The 20,759-nt window shown below is 36.7% G+C and overlaps 1 protein-coding gene across 14 annotated transcripts in view; it reads right to left on the bottom strand.

Annotated features, from left to right (window-relative positions):
• Positions 1 to 7,608: 7,608 nt before the first annotated feature.
• The window catches only part of SOX6 (SRY-box transcription factor 6), a 379,848-nt gene continuing 366,697 nt past the window's right edge, over positions 7,609 to 20,759 (bottom strand). For all 14 annotated transcript variants that reach the window (XM_075094704.1, XM_075094700.1, XM_075094707.1 and 11 more), the window contains 2 exons: positions 19,153 to 19,369; positions 7,609 to 11,405 (listed from right to left, as the gene is read on the bottom strand). In XM_075094704.1, the coding sequence (XP_074950805.1) occupies positions 11,102 to 11,405; positions 19,153 to 19,369 (521 nt within the window). In that variant the 3' untranslated portion in view covers positions 7,609 to 11,101. The remainder of the gene's footprint in view (positions 11,406 to 19,152; positions 19,370 to 20,759) is intronic.

Below are 20,759 nucleotides of genomic sequence, written 5' to 3'. Positions count from 1 at the left end.
ACCGCAGGGCGGGCTGGGAGGAGCTGGCGATTTCTAGCAATTATATTAATCTGCTTATAGTTTTCTAGTTTTAGAGGTTCACCTTAAGTACCTGATAAATTGCAAATACAGAAAACGGTCATGAAACAATTTATCATGCAATAAAAGAGCCATTAATCTTTGATAAACTTGCACATGCGTACATGTATGCATGGGAGAAGCAAAGCAATGCCATTCTTAGCACAGATGACTGCAGCTCAGTGAAATAGCGTAATATGAATATTCATAGTTACTCGTTTTCCTTGAAATAAGCTGTTTTTTCCTTAAAATAACCTAAAGCTGCAAGGATATCTAGTGTTTTCCTCCTGTAGTTGGAGTTGTATAAAATCAAAGTAGTGTTAGGGGGATTTGCAGGCTCTGTCCACAGAAGCTACACAAATAAGATCAAACACACCAACTATCCCCCACTTTTTCTTTCAGCCCATATTGCAGTTGTCAAAACTAGAAGAGCTGGCTAGCCTCTCCAGTTACAGTCCTCAAAATAGGTAGTTTGTACCTAAAAGTTTTTCCAAAAGTCCTTTTTCCTGCAGAAATCTCTCAACATGCAGAAAAATGCCTGCACTTCTGGGTGGGTGGGTGAGTTTCAGGGGATTTTTTTCCCTCTCCAGCACTTACCGTTTGGTTTTTCAGCAGCTGCAGCTATTCTAGTGGAATTAACTAAGTCTTGCATCAAGTATGGATTTCCTGATGTTTGAATAAAAGATATTTCATTGATATTGAGTAATTTGATCATTAAAATCAATGACCTCCAGATTTTCTGAATTAAGTCTGAATTAAGTTAAGTTTTAACCAGATTCTACAAAAAGCGGGAGAAGTTTAGCTTCCTAAATATTTTACATCATGTGATGGACTTGGCAATTCAGTTGCACATTGACTGTTTTGATTCTCTTCCATTAAAAAGAATAAATAGGGCTGTTGCAAAACTTATCAAGGCCCTTCATTGAAAGATCAGCTGCAAACTTAAAAGCTCTTCCTAGAAATGTTGGACTAGATGATCCCTGAGGTCCCTTCCAACCTGTGAGTCTGTGATTAATTGCCAATTTGCCCCCAGTCACTTCACCAACCAAGGCACCGCGTCATGTTCCTAACTAGGAAAGGGCTGTACCCATTAGCAGCCCGACCTGAGGAATATGAGGACAAGCCACAAATGTTGGCCAGGCTCAGGTGCTCCCATTAGCTACTATCTCCTATTGCCACTGTTGAACATAAAATTCCCGGGCTAGGTGGGCTAGTAATCTAACCTGGTAGGATAGCTACCATGTTTTCAATTTTGTAGGTTATTTATGACTAATTAGTTGTGAACATAGAGTAGATATAAAGACATTATTAGCCATCATTAGGGGCAGAGATAGCTTTCCACTTGCCGACTGTAGTGTCTCACAGGGTAGGGTCCTGCTGTGTGGCTGTGGATCATAGCACAATATTTATATTTCCTGATTTCCAGATATAACTCCGTGTGGCCTGACTTAAAAAGGAGCTTAGTCTTGTGTCTGAAGTGTGAGGTACCTCATTCATAAAATTAAAGCTGGATGTTGTGGAAGTAATGCAAGAGTCAGGGGGTTTTGTACTTCACATTTATGGGTTTTGAGCTTACATCCCATTTTTGAAATCCGATTTAAAATAATTACTCGGTTTTTTCATACTTCCTGCTAGTAGCTAATTAACCAGTAGAGTGGCAAAAAATACCCAAGTAATCTATATGTATTTCTTTTGTAATTTATTTGAGAAGAATTATTTAAAGCTCTCATAATTACCTTTTTTTCTTACCAAGTGATCCTTTGCTGATGAGCTACAACAGCAACCAGACCTCTAAGTAGGTTTTAATGCAAGTATAGAAGCTTTTAAACTCTGTGATGTCAAAGTAAATTAAAGCGTCCCTAAGTAGTTCTTAATACAACTGACCACAGTGATTTCTACAGGGCAATTATGTTTTACTGTGTCAATCATCCAATAGGCATTAATATAAAGCAGAACAGCTCTGAAGAAATTTGTTATGGACTGTCATGTCAAGATCCCAAATGCTAACCTGCAGTGGCCTTGATATTATTAGAACTACTAAGGGTCAGATTCCAATTAATCCGCAGATTTAACAATCCTCCACTGTAGTGGGTCTTGATACAATTAAGCAATAATAGATGACAGGAAGGATACTTCCTGTCAGTTAATGACCAATGGCAGTATTTGAAGGCCCTTAACCCAGCTGGTCATTAACTGCTTACAGACACAACCTGGAGCTCATATTTACTATTGTAAACCATATATTAAAGAAATAAATCAACTACTATTTTTCTCCCCTTTCTCCCCACCTCCCTCCCATTCCTTGCAAGATGCTGCTGTTGGGCTACTGTGGTAGCAATTAATTGCCACAGGAAAATCCCAGTGTAAGTAACCAGTGGGGAGACAGGCCATTGTGCCAAACCTTGTAATCCTGAAAACCCCTAACTGCAGTGAGTCCTAAGGGCTCCCCAAGGAACCTGCCACTGCAGCTGGTGAGCGGGGTTCTGAAGCTGCATTTCAGTGCTCAGCCAGAGGGAGAAACACGTTCAAGGGAACAGAGCAGCAGGAGCACCTCAGTTCTCATCTTGGTTGTGTTCTGTCATTCATTTGGTGCCAGAGAAGTGGCTTGCCTTCCAGTGCAGTAGATCTTCCCTGTGATAACTGGAATAACAACAGTAATTTAGGAGGCCAAGAGGTATTACTCATCCAGCACTGTGCTATCTTCCCCTTGCAGTGACCTGATGCATCCACTGTATTATTAGTAAAATTTCTGAAGGCTAAGGTGGCCATTTAAAGTAACAACAAGGCTAGCGCAGGGAAGCCAGCTCAACTGAGTGGGTCAGAGCTGCAGGGAAGGAAACCATATGTTGCCTGTGCATGGCCACTCGTCTGTCCTGGGCATGCTACTCTTCTCACACTGGGAACAACGTGTGCTGCTCTGCAGCCTCCAACACACTACATCCTGCAGAAGATTCTTGTACGTGTGGAGACAGCATCCAGCCTGCTTCATAATTTTTGCTTGCTTTTTTTTTAATTGACAACTAGAGGTGTCAAATAAACATTTTGTCTCTTACTGCTGCAGGAAGCGGTGACTTTTGGTATGCCATTCCTCAGCTTGCTTTTCGTTGTACATATGTAACAACCCAACTGACACCATCAGTGTTTCCCAGATTACTGATCATTATTCACAGCTGCAGATTCCAGCAAGAAGAGGAGACAAATCATGTGGTAAGGGGATTATGTGGGGAAAACAGAGAAAAAGCTAAAACTTGGATGGTGTTAGCTGACTTAAGTGGAGCAATATGAAAATACATCAGCAGAGCATTGGACCCCATTGCAGATGTATCATATGGAAGTAAAATTCAGGCCAGTGACATGGTGCTTCATCTCCAGGTGCATTTGACCATAGCAGTTTAAGATGGAGTGGCTGTGATGTAGTGCCTAATTCTGTTTTTCAAACTTATGGTATGGCCATTGCCACATTTTGTCAAACTGTTATAGATTCAATAGCAGAAACACAGGGGTTTTTTTCTGCCTTCTCCTCAAGACTACTTTAGTGTTGCATTTTGACTAACTAGTTGATTGCTTACCAGAAACCAAAGCTTAAATTGCACCAGTCAATATTTATGTATTTATCTATTATAACATGGTGGTCAGCAACTTCATTACATCCACTTTCGACCCTGAAGTATTTAATCACATATATTCATAATGCAGTATGTAATTTTTAATAATTTCATGTATGATGCTCTCTCTAGGGAAGTAAGGATTCTTTCCTGCTTAGATGTTTCAGGGTGGTTTGTGCAATAACTGAAAGTAGGCTGAAATCTGATGTAATGTACAATCAAAATGTTCTGTTACATTATATATAGTACAGTACAATTCAATGTAATTTATTCTTTTCCTGTGAGAACCATGACTAATTACTAAGTCAAAAGCCAATCATAATATATAAATGGCAGCAGTTTACAGACATGGCAATATGGCAACTATAGGGGTTTTTGTTGTCAGCTTTGGTTAGTTTGTTTAATGTTACATGCAGCGGAAAAGGGGAAGGCAAAGAAAGAAGAAACCTGAGAACCATTTTGTCTCATTTCTACTCAGTTAAAATCTTTCTGAGATTATGTTGCTACCAACAGCACTTCCTGCTTACAAAATTAACGGTACCCAGTGAATATTATCAAATTAGGTTGGTTATCATGCATGTCTTTTACAGCATATGGTGTTAATGGGTTTCAGAGACTGATAAATGCCTTTGTAGAATGGAAAGGCTTGGGGAAAACCTAAGAGCTGGAGGATTCAGTCACTAAATTTAAAGAAGGCCAGCTGAACAGGCTAGTTGCATTATCTTGTCCATCAACTCATCGTGCTAAATCTTTAATGCTAACTTCAAAGGAACAATAAGGGATGCATAGAAGAAGTCACACACACATCTCATAAAACAAAATTTATCTTTAATTTGTAAGTGTCAACAGCAGTACAAAAGATGGAGTGATGGTGAATAGATTAAGGGTAGAGAGGACAGTCTTGAGGTAAATGAGCATAAATAGGCAGTCTTATAGACACTCCCCTGAGGGGTCTAAACCCCTATCATGGCATATACTGTATCACCCAAGGATGACATGTTTAACATATCAGGAAAGCACCTTGTGCAAAAAAAAAAAAAAAAAAATCCCCCCCAACCCAACCAAAACATGTAGGTAAGGTGCCAACGTACACCAGAACGTACTGTATATGGACAGTGTCTTTCAATTTTGTCTTTTCCACTAATAACTGAGGCAGAGGAGGAGAAGACTCTTAAAAGTACCACTGAAAGATTATTTAATATTTAATTTACCTCACGTCAATACTGCACAACAAAATCCAAGAAGTCTGTTTATGCAATGAAGCAGAGCTAAGAATAACTATTCTCTTTTTTAAATTGAGAACAGATTTTTTTTAAAATCAATATCCTTAGCAAACTTTCTTCTTTTTTTTTTTTTTACTGTATCAAGAGGAGAGTGTGAGATGTGATGGCAACCTTTAAGTTCATTTAAAAACTTTACACTGGACTGTACAAGATTTTTTTGATAAACTATTTACATTTTCAGACTTTAAAACATATTCAAAGCAGCAATAGACACTAGTTTTTCCTCTAAACGCCCAAATAATTACCGGCCATGGGCCCAGGTAGGTACCTGCATTGTATATAGAATTTCTACAAAGAAAACCTGCCCATTAAGTTAGCCAGTGGGTGTCCAATGAGCAGCCCTCGCCATTAAGAGCTGCACCCACAGTGTTGCTATAGGAATCAAAGCATAGTACCTTGACAAGAGTCTCAGTTGTCCCAACAGCTCTACACAAACTTTACAATTTGAAACAGCAGCTAGCATGTCAGTCCAGCATGTCAGTGAATTGTGCTGATTAAATTAACATAGAGTACAATCTCACAATATACATCACAAACAAATTACAATGTCAGGAAATAAGAGTTACAGTAAGATAAGTTATGTAGTAACAGCTTATAAGCTTGTCTTAATGTAATAAAAAAATTTTTACATGGGAAATACAATAATGAATGAACATAAATGCTAAGCATTCTAGTTTGCTACAAGCTGAAGAAGGGTACAAGAAAAAAACATTGCTTTCTAGAAAGCAAAACACAAATGACAAAGGAAGACAAACGGAGAATGCACACTAGCAGGTCTGCAATGTGCAGCATACAAACAGTTAAATATTTGCACATTCCCCATACTCCAAGAGCACCAAGGACCTCACTTGTGGTTTTTAGAAAGCGGAAATTACAAAGCAAGCCATGTCACTAAGTTGCTTTATAGCTTTCATATTGCCATAAATACCAATTTGATAAGTTTTCCTTTAGCCCAGTTCACCCCACCCCACCCCCTTTTTTACCCAGCGTGTGAAATCTCAGAATACTTCTTTGTCACCATTTCTAACAAATCTGGTCGTTAAAAAAGGGTAAAGGATTAAAATGAAATATATTTGCATATACATTTTTTCCCTTCTGTAGCAGGACATTACAGTATATCAAAAACATAGTTTGATCTGAGAAAAATCACATATATTAATGAGTTATATAAAAAAAAAGGTTTGGGGGAAAGTTTTTTTAAAGGAAAAAGAGTAAGTGTTTTGTAAAGGATCGAATGAGGTCATGTAGTATTATTCTTTTAAAAGAACATGCTTAAGTGCCAACTTGAATCTTAAAAAAGCATGCAAAACACCAAGGGTCCAAGCCCATTCATTAACTTCTCATAAAAACATGAAGAACTCTATCATACATTCTGCTGGCTGCATCTCCAGTGCAGTTGTTCACACTGTGGCCCTGGCTCAGCAAAGTTTGCCCCGCTTAACACCAACGCTTTACTGGTCCTCATGACCACCATGGAAGTACTAACATGCTTAATATTAAGCAGGTAGATAGGTGTTTTGCTGGGGGAGGATGGGGGTGTTAATCTTGTAGTATGTTTTGCTAGGAAATGATTTTGAAATGCCATGCCTTTGAAATGACCGAAAAACGAAACCAGAAAGCCAACCCAGAGAGAGGACTATGTTTTAGATTGCATTGGGAGGTGGTTGTGTTTGTACTCAAAGCAGGAACTGCCCACAGCCTTGACTGCTGTACACCTTGCACAGGGTATCGTATTTATTGTGATAATGCTGCTGTTTGTTCTGCATTCCCATCCCGGAGCAATCCCATCTTTTGCCCTCCCTCTGCTTCATGCTGCACCTGAGTACACTGATTTAGGAGCACATTGTGATCCCATGTATTTTCAGCAGGCAGCTTCGCAAGCTAAATGGTGATGCCCAATCATACAGGCAGACCAGAACTGGGCCACTTCATCAGAGTAATTTCTCCATGTAAACCTGAACCCTGGAAAGCAGTTCTGTTTCCGTTAAGACTTTTATCTTCCATTTCTATGAAATACGAAGTGAACTATTCTAGCTGGTATCAGACTGTTTTGGGAGTGTTCTTCTCTTGAAAATAAGTATTTTATAATTTTCCAAAAAGAAAATATATTGTATCTGTTAATTAAATAAACTGTCTGTTCACAGAGAAAATAGTATTACTATATTTGTGCATTACCTGAATGGAGTTGTTATTTTTTTCAGAGTTATTAAGAGGGGCTCAAACACTATGCTTAAAAAGCAATTCCACAAGTCCTCACTGTGTTTTGTGTGAACAATTTCCCCTAACTGGACAATAATGTGATTTAATGAATGTAGAAATAAAGGTTTGATATTATTAAGTCTTGACTGCATTGCAAGGGCCATCTTAGTCGTGATAATCTTTCCAGGATATGCTTTTGACTTCCAAATGCCATTCTTGTTAAGAAGTAAAAGATCTCATCAATTTTATTTGGATTCAGAAGACTAACTGTGTTTCCTATCAAATGTATCAGAAATTGGGTATGTTTAATGTATCAACTTTCTGAAAAAGAAGAAAGTATTCTGTGTTTGTGGAATATGCTATTAAAAATAAGTGAGAGCACAAGTGAGGCGTCTTGCTGTCCCAGCTACAGGTCCACAATACTGCGCTCACACTGCGGGTGTAAATTCAGCATCTACATGAGGTACAGTGACTTGTCAGCATTTAATATGGACCAACATACACTGATATAGAACAAAAGTAAATACATAACTTATACTTCACTAAGTATCCATGAACAAAAAATAAAATTCTATTTCCTATGTTATATTTACACAATTTAAAAAAATTCTAAAATGAGATGGTAAATTCATCAAAAACTTTGTTTTGAGCTCCAATTAATAAAGTAGAAATGTTGGGTTTTATTCTTATGATTGTCCTTCCTTGATTTCTACTGACATTTTAGAGCCAATGTCGGCTAATAAATAGAATAAAATGCTCATATGCACAATTCAGATTCAAATATGTTCCTCCCACTCGCCCAGCCAGTAAATGCAATTTTTACCAGCTGGCGATTCCTGAACAGCCAGTCATTTTCAAGAATGTGGCTTTAACATACAGAGCATCAGCATTGAGGCAGGGCTGGAGCTAAAACAAAGTGTTCATACATACATGTATTTTGCATAAATAAATGAAATAACAAGACATAAAAATGACTCAAATCCGGCAACTGTGAGGCAGGCCCACACGAGTCGAAACAGATGACTTTTGTTCATGTAGTTTTCGTACAACAGTTTCACATTAGTCAGAAGTGATAAAAAATACCATTTATATCCAGTGCTTATAACACTTACGAAACAACATCTGTGAGTGTGTGTTTTTTTGTACTACAAGCAAAATCAAGTTTCAGTCCTAAAGAACAGTCCTTTGTTCTCCACAAGCCTGCAGAATATTATTTTGGCATGGTCATAAAATTTTAAAAAATTAACCAACTAATCTAAATGTTTGCCTTTGTGCAAAAAAATAATTACATAAAATACAATGCTAGCAATACAGCGTTCTACCTATGCAACAAAACCAGAAGAAAAGAGCAAGAGAGAAAGAAAGTGACATGGGGGGAGTAAGAGATACTTTGAACTGGAGAATTATGTAAGACATTAATAAATAGTCAATTTTTTAGGAAATAATGGTATCCTCCCCCCAATCTGAGCTGAATGTATTAAAAACAGTTGAAATTCCCAAGCAATTATAAGAACAAAAAACACTTTCTATCAGTACCTTAGCCAGCTTAAAGAGGGCGCTCACCAGCTAACAACACAGCATATGCCTTTAAAGTCTTGGCTAGACCAGTTTATTGCTTATTAGACATGGACTCAGAACACATTTAAATAAATATTAAAAATATAGCATTTTGTTCCAAATTACAAAATGGTCACAGAAATTTGACCATTGTGATTCTATGCCATTGTCTTTATAAATTGTCCTGTAAATTGAACAATGTTCTTTGTCTTGGGGGTTGTTCTTGCACATTTAAATGTGATTCCTACAGTGGCAACAATGGCTGTCTCTGCTCAGATAGGTATCAGTGGGGCTATGAGGAAAATGACTGCTTCTGATACAGCATCTTGTCATTGCACCTCACATGAATTTCAGCAAGATAGGATGATAGCACGAGGATAGCCAGCAATAACACTATACTTCTCTCCTTGGCTGGGCCCTAGACAAAACTCGTTCAGCTCTGTGGGAAGATTCCTACAGACTTCAAGAGGAGCTGCTCTAGGCCCACTCATACCTCTCAGCCTGAGTCTGAATTTATCACCAATGTGCTGAACATATCCAATTCAAAATAAAACCTGAAAGAGTTGAGGAGCTTCAGCACATCTATTCATCAGGCCCATTGGATCTGCATATATATACAGTGATGTATTTGTGAACAGGAGTGTGAGGGAAAAAAATAAAGGCAATTTCTTCTCTGTCTCTGAAATTTAATAAATTTGCAATCTTTTAATCTCTCTCTCGTGTATTTCCCAGAATTTTCTCTAGCAATAGCATTGTTTCTAGTAGTAATACAAATAAAAATTTTAGTTGCTATAGCACCTAACATGCAAAGATCCCAAAGCACTTGACAAGCATTTATCAAGATCTGGCTCACATTCCCACATGACTAATACTCAATAAATATTTTTGATGCACCATTTTCCCAGCTTTGCAAGTCAGATATTTGTGTGGCCTTCCCTCCCCCACTAGGAGTCTCACATATAAATCACTGCATAAATACTTAAGGTAGCAAACAGTTCCTTCAGGTGACAACAGGAACATGATGCATGGAGCCATGATTCACTGCAGGATTCTACAGGCCCTAAAAATTCGTCATGGTGGACTCTACATGCGGTTGGATTTTACACCTGCCTTTGCTGTCTAAGTATAGAGGTTTATACCTATAAGCACAATTTGTTAGGAATATTTGTACTGTATGTACATGTAAAAGTACTCACATTATTTTGCATTACATATAGCAGAGTGTTTCCAAGTGCTCCTTGAACATACAGTGTTACAGGAACAACTGAATTTCTCATTCATAAATGTCATGTTCATTTTAGTAGCAGATGCACTTTTATTTTCATATACCTGTGTAATTTAGGGGAGGAGAAAGAAGGGGCTCTTTAAAATGTCGGTAAGGAATTTTAAGTGTAATGCCACCAACAGTACTTTTAAAAATAAATATTAAGTATTTGGACCCTTGACATTCTGGAATGAATAAATTATTTAAGAGAAAATGTGTTAAGACTGAATGCAAGGGTTAAAAGCAAAGGGGTAGAGAATGTAAATCAGAGGTGGCCTCACACTGCTAAGACAGGCCCGTGCATAGCTGGTGATCGCTCTTTTGTGCTTACTTAAAATTTCACACTAATGGCACATCAAGAGGCAAAAGCAATTGGGCACATGCACTATGGCAACCATGTTCACTACTTAAGAATATCCTGTCTCCAGATTCCTGAGTACTTTACCATATTCTGGAAAAAATTAGGTTTTATTTATAATTTTTTTTAAGATGCCAAAGGATTGTCTAAGACTTTACAGTGTCTCCTTTAAGACTTTTTTTTTAAATGTTAAGATTCAAAAGTTATGAAAAGTTTGGCACATCAGAAGTTCAGCTATACATATGGAAAAAAAAATGGAATTCAGAGACTATTTTTTAAAGACAAGCTATGATGCACAGATGTGCACACTTGTGGACTTGTTCTGTTTCACAACATGAAATCTGCAGTTTTTGTTTTTTAAAATAATCCAGAATAAAAACACATTCACAACCTGTAGGCTGGCACAGCATACCTGAGTGAGAATGTATAACCCCCATCTAAAACAGTAACTTAAACCTTTATCAGCATCCAAAAGGAAAAAGACAAAAGGTAAGACTTGTAAGACAGCTATTGATTCATATAAGTTTTCAAGTCCTGATGTCTGATATTTAATATATGTCTTCATCTAAATTAAAAAAAAAAAAAAAAAACAAAACACAAAAAAGTTCATGAAAAATTAGGGAAACAATCTGTCTCACACATTAAGAAACATTTAAGACCATTCTGCTGATGTAACTGTAGGAGCCACACATGCATGCAGGCTCTTTAAGAACTTTTGTTCAAAAAAAACCCAAAAAACCCCAAATGAGTCTGAGTACTTTAATTCTGTGAACACTCCTCAGTTGGCACTCACTGCCTCATGGGCTTCGTTTTCACTACTATAGTCTGATTTGGGATCATCCTCATAGTCCTCGTACATTTCTATTTCATCCTCTCCATTTATCATTTCATTTCCAGCAAGGCTTCCGCTGTCCGTCTTCATACCATAAGTGCTCTGAATGACAGGGATGCTGGGCTCAGGGCTGGCAGAGGTGCTCGAGCAATCTGATGTCATCTGAGGTGATGGCGTGGTAGTCGCCATGGAAATAGCACCAGGATAGACAACCCCCGTTCCTGTGGTGATTGGAATTTGAGGCTGTTGTCTGGAAGGAAAAACAAGAGGGGAACGTGATTTCCTGTGTTCAGAGGAGGGAAGACCTTCTGCAAATCCAAGTGAAAGAAAAGCAAGTGGTTTCTTGGAAAGGCTGCATGCATTCCTTTGGGTTGACAATCTGGTCCCATACAGTATTGGTTCACCTTAGCTCCCACCAAGGACAACTGGAGAGTAAACTGTTTAGTAGCTACTTGATTCTTTTATGTATTTTATGTGTTTGTTTAAACTATACTGCAAACTAGCACTTGGACAGAGATCATCAATATGCTTCAGGCACCTGTGTGATGCTGAACTGCTACCGTAGACATCACGTATCCAAAATCTAAATCCTCCAAACTCCTGGCAAGAGCTTCTTTTAATGGGGGACCTCCAAATTACCTGTAAGTACCCTAAAATGGGAGACAGGTGACTAAGTAACATTGTCTAACTGTAAGTATGTAATTTACTATTTAAGTGCTAGGTAGACTCCTATGTCACTTATAAATACTTTTGATGTTTTATCGCTGGCTTTTGATTTTTATTTAAATCCATGATCAAAATGCCATTTGTTCTTCAGGATTTAGTGTAAGACTGAGTTTTTGAAGGAAAGTACTTTAAAAAAAATAATAAATGTTCTTTTTTCTATGGTAATGGACAGTCTACAGAAATTAAGACTTCATCCCGAGGACCCAGTGTCAGATCTGATTTATTTTGACAATGCAAATACACAGGAAGACTCAATTAAGGGTGCATTATCTCTACCTTTAACACATCTTACCTTCTGGTGTCTAACTTTGCACTATGTCATATTGTCTTTTTCATGTGTGTGATTTTTAAGCGTACTGGAGCAATACCCCACTTCATCTAAAATAGGCTTATATCACTGCCAGTCAAGCAATTCAACACAAGCTTTACTGTAAGCTTGTACATAGTTGTACTAAGTGATGCAATGTCTCTTCTTACAGTGATGTATGTATATTCAAATGCTTTGCTGAGTAAAGGTCAGGTTGCCGAACCCTTTCCATGGTCAAGCTCTTATTGGCTACAAATTAAATCTACCTCTTACGTTTGGGTTAATTAACTAATAACATGCTTACTATATTAAAATACTCATACAAATATTCTCATACTATTTCTGGATCATTACCTTTAGTAAAGCTAAGAGAAAAAGAAGGGATGTAACTTGTCTGAAGGAGAAGAATCTCCATCATACTGTAGATGTAACACTGAGTGAATATACTCCAGTACCAGAAATACCTAAGTGCCCTGGAAGATGCTGGTTTAGTATTGACTAGTTATTGACCATACATGCCTATTTGCATAATCTATTTAAAGAATCATATATTTCAACATATTCCCAACCTTCTTTACAGCAATATTGACCAAGTATTACAGAACTATCATATAATTTTAGCAGGAGAAAGAGTGTCAGATGTGTTTGAACAGTCTAATGAATCTATAACTTTTTGACAACTGTGACCATTCTATGCTAAAATTCAAAAGGACATTCCATAAACCAGTCTCTCACAAATTCTTAATCATTGGCTAAATCAATACACAAAATAATGCAAAGCTTCTTTACAAGACCCTAAATGTAGAGTCTTTATTGTCCATTGATCAAACTCTAATTTTGATAAATATCACACTACAGAGTTACTGGGAAACCTTCAAGTTTGAGAACCAATACAGACAGTCGAATCATGAACAGTGTGTGTAAGATAATGTTAAAATAGCGTGTAGTACTGTCATTGCTGGTGCTGCTAGCCCAACTCTTAAAACTTCTGCACAGCTTGAGAAATTTAAACATCTGTTGTATAAGTATGGTACACCTGGCTAGCAGTGAGCAAAAACATCGCAGTAATTCATTTGACACAGTCATTATACTCCTGTTTGCAAATGATGATTTGCAGATGATTTACAAACAGCCAGGGATTTTTCACTAAATTTTCACTTTTTAAATGGTCTGATAAATGTTCTGTGAAAACAATTTTCAGCCAATGTATTTGGTTGCAAGTGAGTTTCTGCAAACATCTTTCAATACTTTATCCATAAAATCGAACACCTACCTCACATGGGAACATTTCTGTTTTAGGATTCAGTGTTGTCAGGAGTATAAACTATTACTGTTAAAACCCCACATGTACCTCCTCCACAATTATTAAGTGCAGAAAATGTTTGCATTAATGACTGTTTCCACAAAGCAAAGGAAAAAAGAAACCCACACATGGTCACAGCAAAATTCTACGTAGTTGTCACCAGGCCATACACACTTAATTCTCTCTAATCTGCCCATCTAACAACTGCTGGGGCTAATACTTTTTCCAATACTTCTTAGAATAAATAAATCCACAAAACAAAGCATCTTCAATCATTCATCAAAGAACACCACAGTATTAATGCCAAAAGATGTTTTGTTGTTTTTACAACTCTAATAATAATAATAATAATATTAATAGTTGCAGAATATACTTGAAGAATGATTGAGTGCAAGCTGCTATTGTGTTATAGATGACACTATGGATCAGAACCCTAATATCCAGCCCTACCTCTCCCCCCAAAAAAGTTTGAATTTTTTTAGAAGCATATTGCCTTTTTCTAAGCAGCAAGAGGAAAAAAAATCTGTTCAGGACAGGGCTGTGAGGTGTCTTGATAAAATGATGGTTGTCAGTGTTAAGCCCTAAAGGCCAGACTCGGTTAAGAATTTCAGATATTCTTTCAAATGTTTATCAAGTCAGCAAAACTTTTGCATTTCCACATTTCAATGGGACAGGGTATACTTATCCCAGTACCATCCATTTCAAAGTCTAAAGGGAGCTGGTCATCTCAGCGTAATGAAGCAGAATTTACAGAGATACCTTTTACCTGAGAATGCACCAAATACATGGCAAACTATAGAATGAATCTAACTAGTAAATAACTTGATTGGTGTAACAGGAAAGTTAAAGGCTTACTGAATTTGTCATTCATAAATGCAGTTCTTTTTCACATGTTAAAAAAAAATCAGTCATGGTGTGCATGCCTGCTGCTGGGTGGGTAATAACTGTGAGCTTTAAATTACCTATATCTCACCGTGGAACTGTAAACATGTGGTAACTGTACCACCTAAATGGGAAGTGTCTCAAATTGCTACCCATTTGCTAGCAAAAATTTGCTAGCACTTAAACATGGGCACCCACACACGCCCAGTAACTGGACACCTACTTCTCACTTGAGCCCTGTTATTATTTAGAGCTGATCAGCTTGTCACTGTAAATTCTGCTCAAGTTGCTGCATTTCATCCCAGAAAGCCTTATTTTAAGATATCACAAACTGTATGGATGGCATATGTTACTGAAGATAAGTGTTATAATTTTCTAAGTAATTAAACTGGGGGGGGGCGGGGGGGGAGAAATCAGAACATTTATTTAAATTTTAGCCACTCTTCCTGGAAGGAATAGTTGGAGTTTCTAACCTATGTCTCTGGCCATTATATATTCTTTTATTTGTAGTTCTTAAAGGTATTCACGTTAATGGTATTATCATAACATTAAATTCCACGTGTTTAATCCTTGTATCTTGCTAGAGTTTTGCCTATCGTAGGACCTTAGGGTGAGGAGATAAAAATATACTTTACTGCAAGCTACAGGTAACAGTTCAGCTCAGGTGCACATGGTTAAAGCAAGGATGTTTTCTGCCTGGTTAAGATTTCCAGAACCCAACATTAATCATCCTGTCTCTTCAGACCTGTGAGGAATGCATGGCTGCATACCCTGGCTTCAAACCACTCCTGTCTCCACCATCTCCTCTTTGCCAGAGAAATCCTTATGTGGCCAATTACTATAGGTCGCTTGCCTCTCTGCTCTGCCAGCATTGCTAACATGTCTGTCTGGTTGGGGCCAAAGATTTGGTCCCAGATAGTTCGGTAAATATAAAAAAAGGAGGTCACATGAAAATTCTTAGACCAATTGACCTGCTCACAGGTTTGTGGCATTAATAGTCTTAGGATTTTCCTGAAAACGTTCCACTTTTGACTTCTGCAAAACTAGCTAAACTTTTAAATTGGCAAATTACCGTTGTTTTCTGATCCCTTCCCAACTATTTTCTGACAGCTCTTTAAATGACTGAAGCAAAATCAATCGCATTAAGGAAAATGCTTCTATGCTACACAGCCCTGAAGCTTACAGTCCCATAAGGAATGAAATAACAGTAAATCTCACAAAAGCACCCATTGTGTACTTACTTTAAGTTCAAGCTATAGCAGTATAATATTACAGCCTTATTCAAGACTGTAGTTTAGCAACATTCAGACTATGTGTACAGTAGTTATAAACACTATAAAGGCTTTATTCCAAACATCTTACACTGGTAAAACACACAAAAAAAGTTACTGCTTACATAATTTTGCAGAGAAATATATATATCATATACTTCTATTTAGAGTGTATTAGAGTGTAAAAACAACTGAGAAATGAATTATTTTTGTAAGACAAGGCAACAAAAGACAGACTCAACTTAAAATGTCTGAATTTATGGCTTATATATGATCCATTTTTCAGTTCACATTTATTTATGCATTACAAAAGTAGTACTATTGAAGATATATTGTGAATCACTTGAAGCCTGTTCAGGGATTAATTTACGCTGAAGTTATCATTCACAACTTCCCATTAATAATTTTATTATTAGAAATAACTCAATTATTTTAAAGACATAGCTGGCTTCAGATTCAGCTTCCACTAGATTAAAACCAGCAAAATTTTAATATACTCTGCATTAAACATTAATTATTTCTGTGTATTATCTGCCTCATTTGGAACATTCATGTAGGGATGCAATAGAAGGCTTACGCACATTTTAAGTTCCACTCTGTTCTTTAAAGTACTTGCCAGTTCCTAGATTTTTGTGCTGGTCTGACACATATATAACATTTATCTCAAAACATAATTGTCCTGCTCAATTTATTCCAACATATCTTCATTCTCACTCAATTCTTTGGAAGCTTTTCTTCAAAAATCTGGACAGAACCTGGCATTCACTAGCTTATTCCTCTGCTTTATTTTAAAGCTTGGCTAGTTTGTATATTGAGATTCTCTAAACAACTTCTGTGCATCCTACAATGTTTATCAAAGAATGCGGCTCAGTGGAGTAAGCAGTATGAGTTTTTAGCATCTTAAAAGTTCAAGCAGTGTAAAATTCTCTGTTTGGGGGGGGTGGGGTGTTTCCGTTGTTCACATGGTGGGATTATTCTGTGCTAGCCAATGGCTCACCCAAGGGGGTGTGATAGGAACTAGACCTTAGTGGACTGCTTAAGCCATAAATGTAGATTTAGTATAGGAGAATACCAAACACAGATATGGAAGAATATAGTTTTTCTTGCTATTTATACTTTCCCCTAGCCACCTGTTTTGAAGGTCTGTCTTTCTCTTCGCACATCTTCTATTTATCTTTTTATTCTGTGATGATAATTTTTTGCCATTTTGGCATATTTACTGTAAACATAGAGTGTATTCAATCCTAAGAACCACATTTGTCTCCTATTTCATTCTGAAAAGGAAACTGCATCTCAACTCCCACGTCTGCAGTTCTGACGGACAGTTTATGCTGTTTGTTCCATAAAAACAGTGGAAAAATAATCGGTATACGAGGTCAGTTAGGAAAACTGTTCCAGCTGATGCTTTGTGTGATATTTACATTAAACACAAGGAAAAATAAGTTTAAGAATTTGGTGGGCTCAGTTAGTGTGTTTCACTTAATTATAATCTAATTTGGAATAAATTTTTTTTTTTATTACTCAGTAAACTCTTCTGCTGAAATAAATGATTCCATGTTTTATGTTTCAGTTCAAAAAAGCTGCCCTGGTCTGTTTTTTTCACTTTTTTTGCTTGATCTCATCCTAGAATGTTGTTTTAATTTTTTCTTTAGGGAAAAAGGGCATTTGGGGCAACAGTGGGAAGATGCAGGAAAGTATGAAATAGTTTTTTTTAAGTCACAGCCTATGTTTCCTCAGTATCAAAATTTATGTTTATATTGAGCTGCAACATGGATCTCATTTCACCTTTATCGAATGCATCCATTAGACTTCATACCCGCTTTTTCATTAGTTGCATAACTAGAAGTCACTGTTCCTGGTAAAGTCCACTGCACCATTCTATAAGTGCACTCTTACTTCAAAATGTCTTCAACATGGATAGAGCAGTGTGAAGTGGACTTAGCATAAATGCAAATTAGAACCAATCCTTTCAGGAAAATTATGACATTCTCATGGTCTTTGTGATCATACTGTTTCATGTATGAGAAAGATGTTACATTTAGGTTTCACCAGCAGTTTAATTTTTAAGAGTTTTCTTTTTTTTATTTTTTAAATCATAATATCACTCTTCAAGTAGGTACTTTTAGAAGTTTCTTAAATCTATTCTCCATATTCATCTCCATATTTAGCCACCACTTCCAATGTGTAAAATGCTACTGCTTAATACTCTTTTGAATTAGCAAACAATTCTCAAATCCTTCAGACTGCTGCATTGGCATTTCTTTTGCATTTCTTGTCTAGATGTGATTTGGTGTGTCAGTCTGCTTTGGAAGACATTCCCTCAGTCCGAATATAATTTGTGAAGTGCTGTAAAAATTCAGATTTCTGTTTAGAGTTCTATGTACAATTGTGATGGAAGCCTAGTAGTAAACAATTTCCCTTAGAGCAAAGAATAAAAAACAATGTCAGAACTATAGGCTGGAAGTCTATTTCAAGATATCAGAAACACTTCTATTTAGTGATTGAAGAAAGAGCCCACATTGTTGCAGGCTGTACCACAAAATAATTGACTGCAACAGGAGTTCTGCATCCCAAGCCAAAAATGAGGGCACATAATCGACGTCAAGGTCAATTATCTGGTAGTGAAGTGCCCAACAAAAGGAGACGATTGTGATTAGAGATATAAGCAGAACATTGTGAATTTGGAAAGGCTGACACTGGAGATAGCTTTTAGACTCTTTGTAAATGTCCAGAAACATTGTGTTAGAGCCCTGAGCATCACAGATTAATTCATAAAAAAACAGGAGAGAAAAATCAGTTATGGTGCAGTTTTTTCACTGGACTCCTGTTATCTTTAGCCTGTAGTGCTGCTTTCTTTGCTGAAGGCTAGAGGAAATACTGTTAAAAAACACACATTGTTTTTAAACTGTGCCAGGATCTTTTTGAACCATATATTCCAAGCTGTAAATCCACCCAGTCTATCTATGCACTACTTGAAAGACTCTTCCTAAACCATTTATTTTTTAAAACTTTTTTTTTGTTGACAGTTCTATATATAACGAAATACTCAATAGCCTCATGCTATGACATCATTCATTCATGTGTGTTCCTAATGTAACTGCTACTACTCCTGTGCCTTCTCCCTTTTCCTCCTCTCCTGACTCCTTATTCTACACTGGAATAATCTTTTGTGGTTTTTCTCTTTGTTCTTGTCTTAATTTAGGAAATGATCTAACCCAGAATGGATTAGCTTACTAATAATTCACAAAAGACACAATTCAAACCTTTCAGGCTAATGGGAAACAACTTCTTTTGACTTTAAAGAATTCCACAATCAGCCTCATAATCAGCATTCAGTGGCAAGTTGATAGCTCCATATTCCATGATATATCTTATGTTTTTAATAAGGTTTTACAGGTTCAAATCTTTGCCTTCTAAGTGACATTAGTCAGTGACTTAAACAGATAAGTCTATCTGTTTTCAAACAGCATGCTCTGTCTTTGAAAACAATTACAACAATAGTACTCACCCTACGGTAAAAAACTGCCTCATCTCCTGTCTTCGAGACCTCATCAGTTGTTTGTATTCACCAATACGCAATTTCTTTCCGTCAACAATGCAGGTACGTTTTGGTCGAGGTTTGTATTTGTAATTAGGATACTTTTCTAGGTGGATTTTACTTAGCCGTGCCTGCTCTTCATAATAAGGTTGTTTCTCTTGATTTGACATGGACTTCCAGCGAGATCCTGTTAACACAAAGCATCAGTGAGTGCTCAAGTAAAGCAGATTTAGCTTTACACATACACATTTCAACATGCCTTCTTGCTGTAATAAACAGATTTTAAATAAGTTAATTAAACTGATTTGAATTTACATCAGCCAGCATATTTGGGATGCACAACCTGAGACCCCTTAAAAGAACCTTGACTTTCAGATATTGCTGCAGACCAAGCATATGTAAATCTCTATTAGAATAGGCGCACTTAAAATCAATAGTTACGTCTCAAAATGTCAGCCTCATGCTGCAAAATAGACTATTTAATTTTTTACAATATGAGCATTATTCTGTGAATAATCCTATACCTTTGTAATAGCCCACACAGTATAATGGTTAAGTAAGGTCTACAACCATACTTTTACTGTTAAAAGCTTTACACATTGCCTAGGGATGCATGCTTCTTTGATAGTTTTATGAGGATTTGGTTTACACAATCCTACTAATGGATACTAATACCTTGCTGTGTGGCAGGAAAGAATATTCAAATCCTTATAGGTTCAACAAAATTATGAAAAATCCCTTGCTGTCTGGGTGTCTTAAATTTACTAATCTTGTGATATAAACTTGGCATAATATTGGCACCTTACCATATTTTAAATCCTATTATGCATATTATCTTCCGGCCAGATGTAATAAATGCACAGAACAGCACTGAGAAAGTTACATTTAACAAACATATTTTTTTAAAAAAGAGAAAATCAGAGAGCACATTGTAATTATATACACCACTTCAGGTACTGTAAACTCTCATTGAAAGCTGCACCAATAAAAAATTTAAAAAATTAAGACAGTGTACACAGGAAGAGGAAAAAGTATTCCAATCTCTTGTATTGTTTATAAGGAGCTATCTAAACACTTGAATAGAGAAGGGACTTTTTTTTCCAGGGGATAAGAAATGCAGAAAATAGCTTTTTGGTGTCTTTTAGATGAATAAAATGATTACAGCTGTGGTAAACGTGGGTGGAAGCTATTCTTTTACCAAGATTTTTCATACATCAACAAATGGAAAAGTTGTATAAATATTATCCGTAGCCAGCAATACTCTGTGTCAGTTCTAATATTTCAGTCTCTTTTCTCATTGTCCTGGAAAAGTTGCACAGATATTATGTGGACTTAGACTTATTTGTGGCCGAGCAGATACTGACAGGTTAATTCCGTGGTTAACAAACACTCAATTGCTGGCACTTCTGAAATATTTATACTGGAAGTTTACATTTTAATGAATACAGTTACTATGCTCCTAATAGTTTTTTTCACAGAATGCACACAAATAATATAGATTCCCTACAGCTGCCAACACTGAAACAGTGCAGGTTTTATACAAAACTGAAAGGCTATTCATATAACTTACTTATATG

The sequence above is a fragment of the Phalacrocorax aristotelis genome, chromosome 5 (genome assembly GCF_949628215.1).
Source record: "Phalacrocorax aristotelis chromosome 5, bGulAri2.1, whole genome shotgun sequence".
Classification (NCBI taxonomy): Eukaryota; Metazoa; Chordata; class Aves; order Suliformes; family Phalacrocoracidae; genus Phalacrocorax; species Phalacrocorax aristotelis.
The sequence above is the reverse complement of the archived record's forward strand: the minus strand, read 5'-3'. Positions and strand labels throughout refer to the sequence as shown.